The following is an 18,615-nucleotide window of genomic DNA, read 5'->3' as shown; positions in this document are numbered from 1 at the left end:
CCTACATCACAACTAGGACTCTCAGGTCCTCATCTGCCAACCTCCTCAAACCACCCACTTTTAAATGTAAAACTAAAGGAGGAAGAACTGTAGCTGTTTTGGGAACCAAAGCTTGGAACCTGCTACCCCCTCATTTGAGATTGCTGAATACAGAAACACAATTCAGGAGGGCCCTGAAAACCTGGGTATTCAGCACCCCAGACGAATTGTGCCTTTTGCTTATTTAGTAGCTTCAGGGTCCCCTCTCACCTCCGACCACCCAGAGCCAGGATACTCCTTGGGGAGTGGCACGTTGCGCTCTATAAATACGACTTTACATTACATTTAAGTTTATATGGAAAAACTGAGAAAAGAAGTGTAAGTGCCATTGAGTAACACATTCTGTATTTAGGTTAAAGGTTAGATATTGGCATTATTCATGGCATCACATCATTTATGACTTTCGGCACTCTCTCCACTCATTTATTGTTCTTCTCCCCTGAAATCAAGCATAGAGTTTGCTGATGATTTTGCGTATGTAGCAGTTCAAGCCATCATTGTCAGGCTTACCTTTTGTAGTAGGAGATTACAAAATGCTTTGAAAAAGTGATGTCCTTGCTATCTCAAATGTACTGTCAACCTTGCAGACCTCACATTATTCCTACTTGGTGATTAGTCCAATTTATTCAATTTATTAGTGATGTGATGATCAAATTTCAAATGTACTTTGATATTTTACCCATGTTCCTTTCTTACCTATTCTAAATTGCCAATGACCACATTTTACAATTTTAAACAAACCCTTATCTGGTTAACGTATACATATCTTCAACTAGTGGATCATGGGCGCTCTTCATTAAATAAACTCTCTTCAGCCAATAATTTATCATATCACTGGAATGGGAGGAGTAGATGCTCTAACATTTGGAACACAAACAAAGCTAATACATACAAATAAAGAAATTCAGAGCAACTTTAAGATCTGTGAAAAAGTCACTTATCCTGTGTGACACCCACAAAAGGAACTTTTTTCACTAATGCATGAACGCTACTTTTCTGCTGCACTCAGCAGTGGAAATCCACAATTCATTGAACTGTGCATCAATTTGAAAAAATGTCCTGGAAGAAAGTAGCAAAAATATTAACACATTCAGCAAATTTTTCTAAAAAGCAAATCGTCCAGAAGTTTCAAACTCGGGCAATAATTGGTCAAATATACAGGTCTATATAAAATAAATTACCAAACAGCGACCTCAGCTTATCTCCTCACTAGATTGAACTTTACATCGCAGTGAATATGATCTTCAAGTGCTCAGGTTCCCCAGAAGATGTATGTTTACCTTCCTGACTGAAGTCCTGAAACACTTGACTTCGATACTCAACTTCTCCCAGCAGTTGGTGATAATAACTCTGTCATGTGTGACATTCCTGGTCGCTAATGTAACTTGATAAGAAACAACATAAAATCCATAACATCCTCGTAGTTTTCAAACTACGTGGCAGGGCATGAATTCCATTAAAGTTTTATAGAAATAAATGATATCTTGGAGGTAGCCCTGGCTACCATTGAGACACAATTGGTTGCGTTCGCTGTAGTACATGACCATCGGATGGAACTAATTGTAGCAGTATACAGCAGTCCGGTAGCTAAATATTCAGCAGTCTTTAATGTTCTTAACTCCCAGCTCTCATTGACACTATTGGCTAAGAAATGCACCTGGAAGCCCTTGTGTTGGCCAAGAAATTCACCTGGAGGCCCTTGTGTGGACTCGGTCATTGCTGTACCACTGAATATATTTTATCAAACATGATGCATCTATCAGGCGGTCATCCATCGTTCCAACCAGTCTCTGATTTTATTTAACGTGGGCATTACCCCACTTGGAGATAGCCTGAGATCTTATGGTTTCCAACTTTATTATTATTGCCAAAATTAACAAAACACATCTTTAAATTCCGTCTGCCTAATTATTCTTTGTCTCAGACACTTGGCGAGATATGAAATTCGGAATAGGGAAAAAACATGCTCCATCCCAATAAATAGAATGTTAAAGGAAACATCTAGGTTTTAAATGACCAAGTTAGAGGTGCAGAGTTCACTCTCTACAATTTGTTTACATTTTTTAGTGGTGGAAGCTAGGAACCCACTAACATTTAAGGAATATGAAAGCAGTTTGAAATGAGAGTCAATATATATTTCCAACTCAGTTCACAATCAAGCTTTTTGAAATTGTGAACTTAGATGGGGCGTGGCCAAAAGCGAATTACAAAACATATCAACAAAAAAACTGAATTCTTCATTGAGCAAGGAGGCAAAGACGCTCTTTTCTAACTCAAAATGGAGTGTGCATCCGTTTTTGTACTTCTGATTGAAGTCTAAGGGAGTCTATGCAGAACTGAAATCACGCAAATGAGATTTCCAGGTGAAAAATTAACTTTTGAAATAACCAACACTGTGAACGTGTATATTTTATTTGAAGAACATAACTGTATACTTTACCAACATGAAAACTTAAAAACATCAATCCATGAAAAAAAAATTACCGAAGCAAAATGTTTTCATGTTTAGCATCAGGAATGGTAACGAATGCACGTCTGATCTCTTTATGACTGTTAACATTATTGCAAGACATGCCACGGCTGCTCCAATTATGTTGTAGTCATATTCCTGGTAGGTGGGACTCCACTTAATCACTTTTAACACTCCCACACTAAGGTAGTACACACCCTTGTAAGGTTTAGCGATCCAGAAGGTGCACTGTGAGCTAGCCAGGAGTCACACTCCCATGAACTACAGCATGTATGTTGATTTGATCTTGGGGTGCCTCAAGCACTGAGGCTAGAGATCCTTCTAAGATGTGGTTGCCCACATCCTTGTTCGCATTCTGGAATACTGCAAGATGATTACATTGATCTGACTTTGAAGGGAAAGCTGGTCTTCTGCTCGACCCTGAGACAGCATTTTAATGAGGGTTCTTGGGAAATGCCAAATGATTTTATAATCTGAAAAAAATTCTGTGAATTTCTCGTTTTCCACAGGTTGTCTTCAATGTTTACATAAACGTTAAAGCAAAAAAAAAAAACATTGTCTCTGGTCTGCATTGATTAAAGTTCTTTCCATTATTCAGTGGCCTGCATAAAAGTGCTTTGGTATATTTATGACTTTTTATGTGGTTCAGACTTGCATTTACCTCTCTCTATGTCTGTTTCTTTCCCTCTCCCTCCTACTCCTTCTCTCGCTCTCTTACACTTGCTCCACCTCTCTCCACAGGTCTCGGTAGCCAGTTTTGCAGTCTATGTCTCTGTGAATGTGAACAATGTGTTGGATGCGCAGCGGGCGTTTACCTCCATTTCCCTTTTCAACATACTACGGTTCCCTCTCGCCATGCTTCCTATGCTCATTTCATCCATGGTGCAGGTAAGCACATGCCTTACAAACACCACCTCTCGCCCATTTCATCACTTCGCAAGTATAGGCACCCCGCACACATGCATGTCTCGTAGCTATTTATCATGTCATTTTGTTCCAAGTCTGTTGTTTGTGATTAAATATGAGATCAGTTGGATTAAGAATTTGGAAATATTTCCAGAAAAGTGTGGATCTGCAGATTATAGAAACTGGGAAAAATACTAGATTCCACTGTTCCATCCAAACCCGAGGCAATGTCATTTCTATTTGACTGGCATGTGGAAAGATATGGCTTGTAGTGATCGGAATGGAATTGCTCTACCTTGTCCAGAAAACAATGACTGCACAATGTCTCCGAGCCTGATTCTCAAAACTATTTCTATGCTCAGCATGGGTGTAGGAAATTCTACAGCTTCACAGATACATTCTGGATCCTGATTCACAATGGAAGGGTTTGGGGAAATTTCTGTGCAGAGATGTGAGTTCCTTTTTCCACAGTGAAATTTACATCCAGGGGAGAGAAAGTAGTTGTCATTGAAGTGGGCAATATAAATGGTGCCAGCACCATTAAAGTTGTAATATTTTGGTCATTCGTAAGTATTAAATATGCCGTTCCCTTACCTTCAAAGATTTTCTTTAATAAACCAGGTGTGGGAATATGCAAAACCACAATTTTGTTAGGTTTCTAGAGGCAGGAAGTCTTGATATTTTGCAGTATGTTCGTTATGAAGGCAAAGAAAAACAATAGCTGTGAAATTTACCAGTAACATGAATCTTATCCGAATGGATTTTCTCCGATGCAGGCAATCTGCGCACTTCGGATCCTATTCCCAACTGCAATTTGTAAAACGTTTAGTAGTACTATTACTCACTTAGGAAAATGCTATATACTGAGCTATATGTGAAGACCCCCACTTCCGATATAGACTTATCTTTTCAGTGCGCAAATCTTTACTCACATATGTCTACGTATTAGTAGTTAATGTGGGTGTGACAGGAGGAGTGACTGGTAAATAGGAAAGGGCACAGGCAGGGTTAAAAATAATTTATGGAGGGACATGAAAATATAAATACGCACTCACAAAGCAGTAAGCTCATTGTAGGTCACTAAAACCATTTCTTAAAGTACTACAGTCAAAAGTCCCGAAACAGTCGTAAAAGCACTCGAGCCCAGCCCTGGAGTAAGTTCAGCATCAGACGTGGCCACTCACAGGCACCATACCACAGAAAATAGTGGAGGCAAGGATTTAAAATAACTCCCCTTAGGAAATAATATTTTTTTTAAAACTATTATTTAAGCTTTTAGAGTATATATCTATATGTTGTACATTCCTCCAATTAGATGGGTTTTTGGATAAAGTCAATACGGGCACTAATGTTGTAATATTGGGCGATTTGAACTGTTGTTTCGAGCCACTACCAATTGCCCCCGACTCTCTCACAGGGGAGGTGGACACGGTTTTTAATATCCCACCCCTGGATCTCCCTCCTATCAAGAGGTGGTCCGAATCCGCTACCCAGTGGATGAGCCTTTGCATGGAGCGGGGCTATAGAGCTGCCAACGGTCGGACTCCATCAGATAAAGTCGGTAGGCCGACATTCTCTGATGGTAGACGCAGCAAGAGTCGAATCGACTATGCCCTAATTAAGGTGGAGTTTTGGCCCATGCTATCTGATATGGTGGTCCTAGACCGACCCGAGAGTGATCATAACCCTCTGGTCTTGAGTTTATTACTATGTCCAGCACATAGAGATAAACCTTCTGAAATAGTGACCGCTGAAACTTTATTAACTAATAACCAACGGCGAGTACGCTGGGACAAGGTAGCTATTAATAGTCTACTACTGTCAGAGATTAGCCAAAAGGTTTCTTGTGCTGTTGGGGATCTACAGCATCTACTGAGCGCTGAAGACACACATACTGAGGCCACCCTAGTACATGACCATTTATTTTTAGATCTTAAGTCTATTTTCTCTAAACCATGTAAGGGTAATAAAATTGTTACCCAAAAATCTAAGTCTTGGTACAATAAAGCATGCCGAATCTCATACAACAAATTGAAACATGCTATCATCACTAAAGATCGGGTGGTTATTAAACAAACCAGAAAAGACTACTCCAAGGCTAAAGCAATAGCCAAACGAGAGTGGGATAATGACCACTGGAACGATCTTTTGGCCGCTAGCAAAAATAGGAATTTATCCCAGTTTTGGCATATTGTAAAGTGGGGCAACTGTTCTGATACCCAGATTCCCAGCAACCATGTTTCTCCGGACAACTGGGTCTCACACTTTGAGTCCCAGTTTTCGGATGGAAGCTTGGTTGAGGGGTTTGCCCACGCAGCAAGCAGGGACTTGATCATCTCCTCCACTTTTAATTTTGACTGCGCTGAGGTTGCTGCAGCCCTGAGAAAGGTGCCTAGTGGCAAGGCCCCGGGAATCGATTGTGTCCCCACGGACCTTTTCAAGTCTGACCCCGATAACTGGGTACCATATATTGCGCATCTCGCTAACGCTATAGCTAGAGGGGCTGCCATTCCTGATTCCTGGAGGGGTGCAGAGATCCTTCCCATTTTTAAGAAGGGCGATCGTTCCTGTCCGGGGAACTATCGCCCGATCAGCCTTATTGACTCCGTTCAGAAGATAATTGCTAGGATGACCCTGGCTAGAATCCAGGCCTGGATTGAACAGGAGGATATCATCTCTCCACTCCAGGCCGGTTTTAGACCCTGCACCAGTACCATCGACCAGGCATTCAAATTTCAACTGATTGTCTGGAAAACGGTTTATCTATGTGGTGGTACCTTATATGCTGCCTTTATTGATCTTCGGTCAGCATTTGACTTGGTCAATAGGACCAAGCTATGGGATGCTTTGGTGGAGCTAGGGATTCCGGGAGATCTTCTGAGCATTTTTATTAGGCTGTATGATAACAACTTCGCCCAAGTGCGCTGGGGGAAACAGGGCCAGATTACTAAAAGATTCAGGGTAAATCGGGGTGTCAGGCAAGGGTGCGTCCTTGCGCCCACGTTGTTTCTATTGTTTATCAATAGAGTGGTCCAGTACTTCTCATCTACTCCCACCGACGCACCCATGTTGGGTGGAAGTAAACTTCCACTCCTCATGTTCGCCGATGACACCTTACTTCTTTCTCAGACACTCTCAGGGTTACAGTCGGCATTGAATGTTTTTTCTAAATTCTGCAATGATTTTGATCTGTCTGTGAATGTGTCCAAAACCAAATACATGGTATTCAACAAAGGGAAATGTGTGAAAGGCCAAGTGTTTATGAATAACGATTTGCTTGAGAGAACTAACGTCATGACCTATTTGGGGGTAGTATTTGAAAACAAGTTGGACTGGAGGCCGCAGATTGACGTCCTTACTCTTAAATTTGCCCAGCTTTCTGGATGTCTCGCCAAAGAACAAAAGCAATCCCAGTCGAAAATAATTGGCCCCCCAATGAAAATCCTTAATGTTAGGATTAATTCAGCTATCCTTTATGGAGCTGAACTCTGGGGTTTTGCCAATCTCTCTCCCCTGGTCAAAGTACAACATAAATTCTTCAGAATGCTCACGGGCCTCCCCAGTTCCACCCCATTGAAACCACTACTGCTGGATCTCGGCTCCCATTCATTTGACGACATCGCTAGGTTTAAGCCATTGGCCTTTTGGAGGCGACTTTGGACTGTTCCCGAACTTGGTCCCTATGCCAAAGCCTTTCTTGATGTTCGTTCTATTTTGGGAGCTGGTAACATCCCCTGGTTCAGACAGGTTAGACAACTTTTGGATTCCATGGGTTTAGGTACTTTGTGGACTGACCCGGCCAATAACTCATTTCCCTCTAAAAAAGATTTTAAAGATCTATACTGGTCAATGGTACTGCAAAAACAATTACCTTCCGTTTCAACCGACTCTTTGACTGGTAGGTTTCTCGAACAAAAGAATACCCCATTTCTTGAAGCCTACTGGGATACCATCACTAGGCCGAGAGATAGAAAACTTTACCACCAGTTTAGAGTCGGTACATTACCAACAAACTTATTCACTAAAAAATGGAAGGGTGTATCGTCTGATTCTTGTAACTGGTGTTCTGGATGTGTCGACTCCGTGGGCCATATCTTTTTTGTCTGCCCTGTTTACGCAGCCCCTCGGGCTATATGGCTAAAACCCCTTTGTCGTACTCTGGGAACAAGGCAAGGGTCAGTAGCACTTGATTTCCTGCGCTTCGACACTAGCGAATATGTTGTAGTTGCAGTTGCCAAGTTTTTAGCTTGGGTGTGGCTTATTAGATTGAGGAGGCAATAAAATTATTGTACCCTGGATCTTTGAGATTTTAACATTTTGTATTATGTTGTAATAATTTTTTAAAGACAAAATATCTTGTTTATACTCTATTACATTTTGTAAACTGTCTTTTTATGATGAATTATCGATAAATAAAGACTCTTTGAATTGATCTATATGTTGTTTAAATGTTAATAGTTATATATAACTAATAACACATTATTAGTCAATTTAACAATAAACATATTTTAAAAGTAAAATTAAGCTAACTTTTGTTAAAATATACATAATTTAAATTCTGTTTATCTGTTTTACTCATCACTAATACATATCAAATAAAAAATTAAGTTATTAGTAGTACCTATAAACTGTAACTTTAAACTTATAAATCGTGGTGCAGGAGGCTCCATCAGTGAATGGAGACATGTAAGTATATACCTAGGAGTAACTTACCTTTTTGGAAATGGTAAATAACGAAAACGTATAAAGTTACAACTAGATGTAGTAGTAAATATACATGTGAGTAAAGCTACACATGTATAGTTACCTTTGTCAGCAGGCTCCTCAGAGTTGGAGAAACCATACAACAGGGGAAGATATGAAAATTGTAGGTTTCTCCACTGTGTTGTTTGAATCAGACAAAGGTTAGACATATCCAGGAGTCCTGGGTGTATGTGCTCTCTATTGGATATTCATAACTTTCTTTATTATCAGATCGTCTATAACTATCCATTTCCTGTCACCTTGTATACAATAAGCTATCTTCTACTTCATATGCTTAACTACAGTGGTATGGCTCTATGTGCTCAATCCAAAATGAATTCTGTTTAAGGAAACCTTCAGTTGTGTGCAGGGTCATAAACTTTTTGTGCATAGATCAACCTCTGTGTCGCCAAATCATTCTATAAGAAAGTAAATGTGTTTCACGCCCATATATCTGCTGTGGCTTCTTCCTCCTAGATTACACAAACTTTTTAAATTATATTATTTTCTGCTCAATCTATTTGTAGTCAGATTTGTACTATCAACTCAAAATACTTGCCAAGCTGGATAAAGAAGGATTTGTTTAAAAATAGTAACCATATGCTTCTCTGTAGACAGGCGTGTCTGTCAGTCGATTGGAGAAATACTTGGGAGGTGATGACCTGGAGACATCATCTATTCAACATGATCCTACTATTGGTAGGTCTCTTATCTTTACACTCTGCAATACATTGTACCGTGTTTTAATGAACCACTTCAAGGTCTCCTAAACCTTACAAGCTTGTAAACCTAATGCACTCAAAACTCAAACACACAAGGCAATCAAGCAATCTGATTGCTGAATCATCAGGTGTGAGGTTACAAGAGACAGTATATATCCAAGTCCTTGCCAGCCACGGGTCGGTTAGAAGTGGATAGCAGGAGAAACTAGCAAATATTTTTATTTATTTTATTGATGTCATTCTATGAACCATCCGTGCTTCTGACTCAGGAATACCAACAACAGGCATATTTGTGGTGTGACCCGGTTCTTGCCAATAGTAACAACGTGGTATGTCTCACACACTGTAGCTTAGCAGGGGAGGACTAACAGAACCATAAGTGCTTTTGGGAGTCCCACATGGTCAACCACACTAAAGGTGAGGAATACTTTAAAAATATATAATCTAAGTACAGGCTTGCCCCACTCCCAATGAGGATGCTATCAAATACTACATATCAGGTTTGGTAGATGTTTGTTATTAAACCTATCCCTGACATTCAAAGGCAGAAAAAACACTTAGTTGTGGAATACCAGACCTCTGTTATAGACCTCCCATGCTGTACTCAAAAAGTGTACGTTTGAATACCTACAAATAGATAGTTGTCTGTTCTCTTTTTTCAGTATTGTAAACTGTTAACTGTGTAACGTATGAAAAACAAAAAAATACAGCTTTTTACTGGATCACTCACACAGCACAAAGGGATGAATGTCGGTAGGAAACAAACATTTCTGGGCTATTACGATGTCAGGCGGACTCACGTCTTCTCAACACCGTTGCAGATTGGGAACTGCCCGACCATAGGTCAGCGGTTCCAACATCCTAGTCTGGATGCAGTCTCCCATGGGGGCAGTCAGAAACATTCATTTCATTATGGCAGCTGGTGTGGTGGATGGAAAAGGCCAACAGCACAAGCTGCCATATTGAAATGGATGCATTTAAACATCCCTGCACCTTGTGACACACACGTTGCAGGGATGTTTATGGGGGCATCCCAGGCCCTTAAGCAGAAGGCCAGGGGGGAAGAGGGCCTTGCTAGGGACCCCAATGTCACTTTCCGATAGCCTTTCTATGTTGGAAAGGCCGACATGGAATGGCTGTCAGAAACCGACATCATAATCCCGACGGTCTGAAGCTTTCCCCCTGACATCGTAATGAGGCCCTAAGTGTCAGGTGTCTGACAAGTATACAGGAGCAATTGAACTCTATTGATGACAACAAATTGCTAAACTTACAGCTGCAATATTCTAATGTTTCTGATATAGTTTCTCCTACTTTAATTTAGAACATTCTACTCTGTGTTTAGTGTTCTAATAGCTAAATACTCATTTTATCTTGGACTGTGCCCACAGCTTGGATTTATAACTCCGGTAGAAGGCCTAAAAAATAAATATAGCCCTCAAAAGCTAGTTATAATATTCTAGTATATAACTACACCACATATAAGCTCAAATAAATCAAATATAACATTGATAATCTCTTTCAGTGCCACCATGAATACTAATCAGTCTGAAAGTCAAATTGTACTGATGTCTTACAGCATTGTGGTCTAGGAATATCAAAACAAGAATATCGATGGGTCACAATATCATGACCAAAATATTGAGGAACAAAATATTAAAAGGTTAGTTTGTATAGGTTTTCTATACCTAACTTCACATATACATACTTTGGTAATATATCTATTTTCAAGGTACGTAGATGTGGAGTTAAGAATAGTAAATCCGGTTGCGCGCCCAATGGATAAGGGAAGGCCTTGAACTAGATGATGAGGATTGGCAGTCCGCAGTTTCTTCTCCCAAAGAGGTCGCTATCCCCGCGCGCCTGCGGCTGGTGCAGCTTAAAATACTCCATAGGGTCTACGTGACGGGGCCCAGGTTGGTCCACATGGGTTTCTCTGAGGAGGGCCTATGTAAGAGAGGCTGTGGTATGGTGGGTACCTTCCTCCATATTATTTGGGAATGCGGTGCGATTATGGAGTTCTGGAGGCGAGTCCACGAGGTGATGGGGGAGGTGACAGGAATTGTTATGCAGCCTGAGGCGCGATGTTGTCTCCTGAATGTCTGGAGTCCTACTGACCACAACGCGGCACAGACTCAGTGGGTGACCCTGGGGAACATGGTAGCCAAGCGCGATATCGCTCGGCTGTGGGGCTCCAATAGGCCGCCCACATTGACAGCGTGGATGGAAAACATGGACTGGAGCATGTTTAGGGAGAAGACAGTGTATTGTGCTCGGGGGCGCCCTCGGAAATGGCATGCTGTGTGGGGGCCATGGAACCAGTACAGAGGGGACATATGCCTGCCCCCCGACCCGGATCCGCCTGAGGAGCAACTTTCCCCTTAGTCTTTTTCCGGCTTTGACTTTCCCGCTGATATGTGATTGTTTCTAGAGTCTCTGCCTTTCCCTCCTTTTCCTTACTATAGATCTGTGCCTGTTGGACGTGATGGGGCTCGTCCCCCCTGATGGGAACCTCTCTTGGTGTTTACAGTACCTTTCGCCTTGCTTGTGTTTAGGGTTGTATTTATGTTTATGCAAAATAGAACCTTTGGCTCTCCTGTCAGTGATATGTGGACGCAAGCATGTGTTGAATCTCTAAAGCTGCCGTACCTCCGGGTTGTCGGCTGAATAGCTGTGTCACTGATCTAAAATAAAGGTTTTTAAAAAAAAAAAAAAAAAAAAAAAAGAATAGTAAATCCATACCTCCCTCTGTGCACTTACATCTTTGATATGTTTCCCCTCGCTATTTTGGTCACAATAATATGACAAGTCAATATTTTAGCTTCAACATTCCCTACCACAATCTCTTCCGTCATGATGCCCAGAAATTCTAGTGGTTGAGGTTACATCTTTGCACATTATGTAATCTTAGAATGTATTTGTTTCACCTGTTTTTTTATCAAAAATGTTTTGACTACCGATCAGCAGAAAAGCTTCCTACAAGGCAGAAAGGTATCTGGAAAATATTGAAGTAGAATACTTAAGCTGAATAAGACTGCTTTTGGTGGGTTTTGGCCAATAATGTAACAACAAATGAACACACATAGGTAAACACAGCACTCAAATTTAGATTGCCTCAGTGATCCGAAATGAGAGGGGTTGGTCTGTGTTGAGTGGACTGCATTGCAAATAAAAACAACTTGCATAACCTATCAGGATGTCATTTGAAAAAAGTTGAGTAGGATTTATTTTCTATTTTACAGAGGTGCTAATGAATGTTTCTATCACATGATTACCCCAGTACAATGTAAATTGTAATGTTGAAGGCGACGTGCTTAATACTGATACCAAATGTCAAATTGACTTAGTGTTTCCAAGAATATTAAAAAATATACAATATGCTTATAAAATACAGCAGATTAAATGGCTGTTGTGTTTACTACCAGTTGTGGGTTTTACATTCACGTTTTTCTAATTTCTAGAGTTCGCCATCATTCACAGAGGTGTGCAATTAGAGCAATTCCTGGGTACAAATTGTTCACCTGGTATATATTGATAGTTTGGTGTTAGATATTGACTTGGTACGCAGATTGAGCCCATTCTTATTCAAGTGTCTCAGATTGTGGGATAACCTGCTAATCGTGACTATCATTCCACCTCTCAAAGAACCCAAACTCCATTTGTGCAGGACTTGACCTCACAATCCATGACAGATGTTACCTGGTGTACGTTTTCTGGCAAAAACCCCTGAGGTGCACATTTTACACTGGAGTAGAAATCTCTATACCCATTTGTGCCCAATTAGGATTAGTACCCCTTGAAATGAGAGCTAAATTTCTCTGTCTTGCATATGCACAGTCTAGCGGGTTTGCATGAGAGATTGGAAAATTAACTTTGTGTGGCTCTATATCTCTGCATTTAGGTGTCCCTTGGGGATGTCATTACAGAATATGATCTAATGATTCGTTTTACTTTATTCTGAGGTTATTGATTTCTCTTTGCAGATTCTGCTATACGATTTTCAGATGCCTCATTTTCTTGGGAACAAGATGCAGCACCAGTCGTCATGGAGTAAGTAGAAGACATAAAAGAAATATATAAAAACAATCTTAGTCTCAAATAGTCTCTTATCAGAGAAACTTTTGCAAGATACACACACTTAAAATTCCACTAAATCACTGAAGAAAAAAGTTCAAACATATGTATATGTGTGTGCTGTATCTGCACAATGTATGTTATAAATGTGCAACCTATGATAATATAAATTGCTAATGAGTATAATAAAGAGGACATATTCAGAATAGTGAATGAGAGTGACCACTTGCAGGACATGCACATGATGCTGTACCCTGAAAAAGATGCAAATCCCATAGCGGTTTCGAAAACAGATACACAATATTTCCACCTGTATACTCAGGTAATAAAATAGTCTTGGTTCACCCTGGCATAAGGCAAGAATTTATGATAGAAAAATGTGAAGAAAGTAATCTGTTTTAGTTAATATTTTTTTTTTCTGAAAGTGATCATTTTATCCATTGACAAATTATAAGGAAGAAACATTACTTTTTCGCAATCCAAGCGGCCATGTGCAAATTCATTTTTAAGACTAGCAGCTATTCTGTACATTTGGTCATAAAATCAATCTAGGGTATACCGTGACCATATTATCGACTGACAAAATATTGTCAAGGCACAGTTAATAATAGTAAATCTAGCTTTACCGTAATAATAGTTCAGGAGTCAATATTATGGCCACCATATATATGTAGATCATGTCCGCTGTGCAGATTATGCAATATATTATTTACATGTGGTATGCAAGTGAATTAGTAGAAATGTGGAACAGATTGACATCTATTTATTCTCCTTCTACATGTAAAAAGAAACACTTTCAATATCATTCCTAGATTGATTAAAGTTATTCTTTATCTAAAATAAAGACAAATATTTGTTTAGCACAGGGAGTATGTTACTCACTACCAGTGTGGGGAGGAGACTGCTGAACCAAGGGGTATAAAAACTGTCATTGCCTGCACCCGGGTCAGCCTGTGCTTCTTGCAGTAAAGTCAAAGGGATGGACTTGGACTATACTCCTTTGTAGTAAGGGTACAGATTGAGCATAGATTACCTATTGCCTGGATATTTTGACCTCTAAGTTATTTTATTTATTTTTTATACTACAGAGTTTTATATAGCGTGAACTTAAAACCGAAGGAATCGGGTATCGGAGCGCTTTACATAGCACCAGTTGCGTTACATGAGGACATTCATTTTTGCTAGGCAAGGGGAGATTAATTGATTGGCCCAGAATAACAGGATGTTCAGCGTCATTGCCGAGGCTCGAACCCGGTTCCCCAGGTTCGAGGTCGACCGCCCTAGCTGTTAGGCCAACTCCTCTCCCCTTAATATACCATAATATTTATGTATTTACTTAATATACCATAATAGGTTCACTGAGTAATCTAAAAGGAGCAAAGAAAACTACCAAACGAAAAGATACGGAAACATCCAATAATGATCATATAACTGAATAATGAATCCTTTGTTGGGAATAACCAGACCCAATATAAAGCAACTCACACACTAAATGTCCTAATCGATGCTTAACATTGTGGACAAACCAGGAACTAACCTTTCACAAATAATTAAAATCTGATTCTATTAGTGGGAACAAACACTTGATACACAGACAAGTATGTTGTTCTTAGAGGTGACAAGGCGGGGACAGGGGGGGGGATAGAGGTAAAAAAATAGCAAGGAGGCAGGCCACTGCAGTGGTGGCTAGTTCCTGTAAGGTGCTAGATAGAGTAAAGGTGGGCGTACTCATCCAGGGATAGCTCCTGTAAGCAGCAAGGGCCCTCACACACCCCGAAGGGTGTCATGCTTCATCATAGGGCAGCTCCTCTTTGGGCTGGCGCTGCAATGCCCAACGGGCCCTGCAGGGGGGCTCTTTGCCGGAGGTCTTCTCAGTTTGCCGTCGTGAAGCTAGATGGTATGTATGTGCGGGTGCCTTTATATAGTGAGTAGAAGTGGGAAAGTGAATGTGTAGTAAAAATGGCTCCTGGATTCTCCAACCCCTCTATTCGCGGAGTACCTGGGCCATGACTAAAAACAAACTAGAGAGTCATGGACTGAAAGGGGATGATTAAACCTGTGTCAGTCCCAGTGAGTTGTGCAGGGAGTCAACAAATACTTGATCCCTTATAGGCTGGTGAAATTAAAACAAGTATTATTAAATGTACATGAGCTTATATGTGTTCTCATTTCCCCATGAAATTGGTGTACACATTTGCACGTATCACAAGTTAAATTTCAGAGCACTAGTATACCATTTTAATTATGTGTGGAAGAAGTCCATAGTTTGGTGGGCTTGGTCTGAGGCTGTAAGTAGCCACTGAAAATGGCATTTGCTATGCTGTAATACTTGAGTACCTGCATCATTGTTGTTCTCTCATTCGCTTTCTCTTCTAGTATTAATCTGGACATCAAACCAGGCAAACTGGTGGCTGTAGTCGGTGGTGTAGGTTCAGGGAAATCCTCCCTCATTTCAGCTATGCTTGGTGAAATGGACAACATCAAAGGATCTGTCAACATTACGGTAAGGGGAACTAGCATAAACAGGGCAAACCCACTAAAGTGTGGAAATGTGAGTTCATTAGGTCAGGCTTCGCAGCTCAGCTTTCACCAGCCATTATGTGACTAACTTAAAAAAGGGCTGTAAGAAGCATTAACAGGATAAGGGCTCAGGCTTCATCTACATGTTGGTAGACATGAGTACATGTTTTGATTGAGCAGTCGTTTTCTGCTCACACAAAATAAATGTTGCTCTCCACAGAGTTGTGATCATTATTTGAGCTAGAATGAAGGCCTAAGCTTGAATTTTCAGGGGCACACACATGACATTGTAATGCTATAAAGTATCTTAAATAACTGGATCATTTACGGTGTGTTTTTCTCTATCAGCAGCACAGGTGGGAGGAGGGCAGTCATTAACTTTAGACTTCAGAGTACAGTTTTGTGTTTGACAGCCCAGGTCTACAATATTCTTCATGGCTTGACTTTGCAACTGTCACCTGACCCTATGTGATCAACAAAAAGAACTTTAAACGTTCAACTGAGAGAGGGGCTTAGGCTCCACTCACGTTAGTTCACCTGAGTTGAGATCAGGATTTGATTGGGTTGAACTTGTGTGCTTCCACTAAAAAAGAGTGGCTGTACTGCACTTTTTGGCTTGTGGAAAGGTTTATACTTGATAACAGCAGGACTCAGTCCGTTATGATGGTAAGCCAATGATCATGGCTATAGTTCTGATCTGCTTATTATGAACTTTTATGACAAACACACTAGGTACGAATGACATATTTATTGTGAATAACGTGTTAAAGTTGATAACCATTTCAGTGTAGATTGTTAATACACTATATTAAATCCTACAGATGGGTATTTTGTTACATGAAATCTCACACATTACTGTAGTAGGCAATGGTTTGGGTGTTGGTCACCCAGTGTGCCAAGCCGTGGTTATGGAATATTTGCTCTGTGAGAATCCTTGTTAGGCCACTTAAGAAGAGATAGTAACTTGCTTAGCCAGCTGTAATTGTGTATACCTTTTGAATTTTATGATTGTGTGTCTGATGGTTGCCTTGTGGAAAAGCTAACGCTGGAGGCCTGAGTTGCTTATGGGGACAAGCTATTTGCCTGTTTGGTGCACTTGAAACGTTATATCGGACTTCATAGGTCTGGCGTGCTTATCATGAAACATTATGTCTAGCTTATTAATTGTGAAAGTTATGTTAAAGCCAGTATGCCTTTAACAGTTGGTTGTTATCACATTGTGTCAGAGGCCTAAGGCATGCATTTTGTTTCATGTAATCTCACAGATAAAAGTAATAGGCAAGGATTTTGACATTGGCCACCCACTCTGACACACTCATGGTTTTCACTGTGAGGATTCATGTTAGGCCCTGTTGAGAGGTATTGTATATTGTTGTATTTTTCTATATATTTGTAATTGTATAACTGCATGCATGATGGTTGCCAGTTTATGTGCCCTTAAATAGGCCTGTGTTTGGTAAAGTATAACGGCAATATTAAAGGGTAAAGGATTCATCTGTTCACTGGGAAACGTCATGCCAGAGTTGAAAGGTTTTATCTGTTTATCATGAAATATTATGACAAAGCCATTAGACCTGACATATTTATTGTGAAAGCATTGCATTAAAGACAATAGGCTTTTAAAGGATGGATTGTTATTACGCTGTGCTAAAGCCTGTAGGCAGGTACTTTTTTACATGGAATTTTACCATGGTAGGAAAGGATTTGAACCTGTTGATAATCTCTACAATAATCCTTGCTAGACTTTTCTAGGAGAGATAGTGTTTTGCTTTGCTGCCTGCAATTTCATATACATTCATACTTTTATGACTGTATGTTGTGTGGTTGCCTTGTGGAAAGCTCGCACTCAGTACAATTGGCTAGAGTTGGGTATGGTGACATGCCAGTGATAGAGGCTTTGTTTTCGACTGCTTATTATGAAAAGCATATGTTAAAATCAATAGGCATTTGAGGGTAAATTGTTATTGTTCTGAATTACAGCCTACAGATCATTTTGCCTGGAATCTAATAATATTACCTTAGTCTGCAAGGGTTTTGGTGTTGGTTACCCCCTCTTACAAACCATGAGTATAGAAGATTTCCACTGTGGGAATCCTTTTTAATCCCTGTTGGGAGAGATGGTATATTGCTTTACCAAATGGAAGTTTGTATACATTTGCAGTCATATGACTGTATGCCTGTATTCCTGATGATTCCCTTGTGGGAAAGCTTCCCCCTAGTACAGAAGGCCTGAGTTGGTTATAGTGACAAGTCAATGATATCAGCTATATTAGTATGCTGGAAAATGTTATGCCTGGTGCCTCAGGTCTGGACTGCTTATCATGAAAAGTTATTTAAAAAGTATGTATTCTGAAAAGCATATGACAAAGTCAATAGGCATCTAATGGTGAATTGTTATCACATTATATTACAGGCCATAGAAAATTATTTTTTATAAGTAATCTTACAGATTACCATAGTAGGCAAGGGTTTTGGTGTTAGTCTTCAACTCTGGTAAACATTGTGAGTAGAGTTTCACTGTGGTGATTGTCGTTAGGCCCTTTTGAGAGGGGTTGTGTGTTGTTTTGCCAACTGTAATTTTGTAACTGCATGCCTGAAGGTTGCCAGCTTCTGTGCACTTCAGTAGGCTTGTGTTGTATACAGTGCCAAGCCACTTGTAAATGCTAGAGGCGGTATCAGTTCACTTGGAAACGTTATGTCAGATTCCTTAGGTGTGATCTGTTTATAATGAAAACTTATGTCAAAGCAAGTAGTCCTTACTTATCTAATGTGCAACGTGTGTGTTAAAAGCAATAGGCTTTCATGGATGGATTGGTATTACACTGTGCAGGTGTTTTGTAACATGGACTCTCGCAAATTATTGAAGTAGACAAGGGTTTTGGTCACCTACCTGGACAAACCACGAGTATAGATGATGGAAATCTATATTAGACCACATTAGTAGGAATGTTCGATTGTTTTGACAACTGCATTTTTTACATATTTGTAATTTTATTACAGTATACTTGGTGGAAGGCTTATGAAGCAGCATAGTAGGTCTGTGTTGGTTACGGTTGCAAGCCAGTGATAAAAGTTACATGCCTGATTGTTTATAATGGAAAATTACAATAAATGCATTAAGTCTGCATATTGATTGTAAAA

The 18,615-nt window shown here is 40.1% G+C and overlaps 1 protein-coding gene across 2 annotated transcripts in view; it reads left to right on the top strand.

Annotated features, from left to right (window-relative positions):
* The window catches only part of ABCC2 (ATP binding cassette subfamily C member 2), a 354,899-nt gene that overhangs the window by 202,783 nt on the left and 133,501 nt on the right, over positions 1-18,615 (top strand). For both annotated transcript variants that reach the window (XM_085606294.1, XM_085606296.1), the window contains exons 13-16: positions 3,251-3,397; positions 8,773-8,857; positions 12,864-12,930; positions 15,331-15,457. In XM_085606294.1, coding sequence (XP_085462420.1) covers positions 3,251-3,397; positions 8,773-8,857; positions 12,864-12,930; positions 15,331-15,457 — 426 coding nt within the window. The remainder of the gene's footprint in view (positions 1-3,250; positions 3,398-8,772; positions 8,858-12,863; positions 12,931-15,330; positions 15,458-18,615) is intronic.

The sequence above is a fragment of the Triturus cristatus genome, chromosome 1_2, assembly GCF_964204655.1.
Source record: "Triturus cristatus chromosome 1_2, aTriCri1.1, whole genome shotgun sequence".
NCBI lineage: Eukaryota > Metazoa > Chordata > Amphibia > Caudata > Salamandridae > Triturus > Triturus cristatus.
Note: the sequence above shows the minus strand (reverse complement) of the source record. Positions and strands in the feature narration are given on the sequence as shown.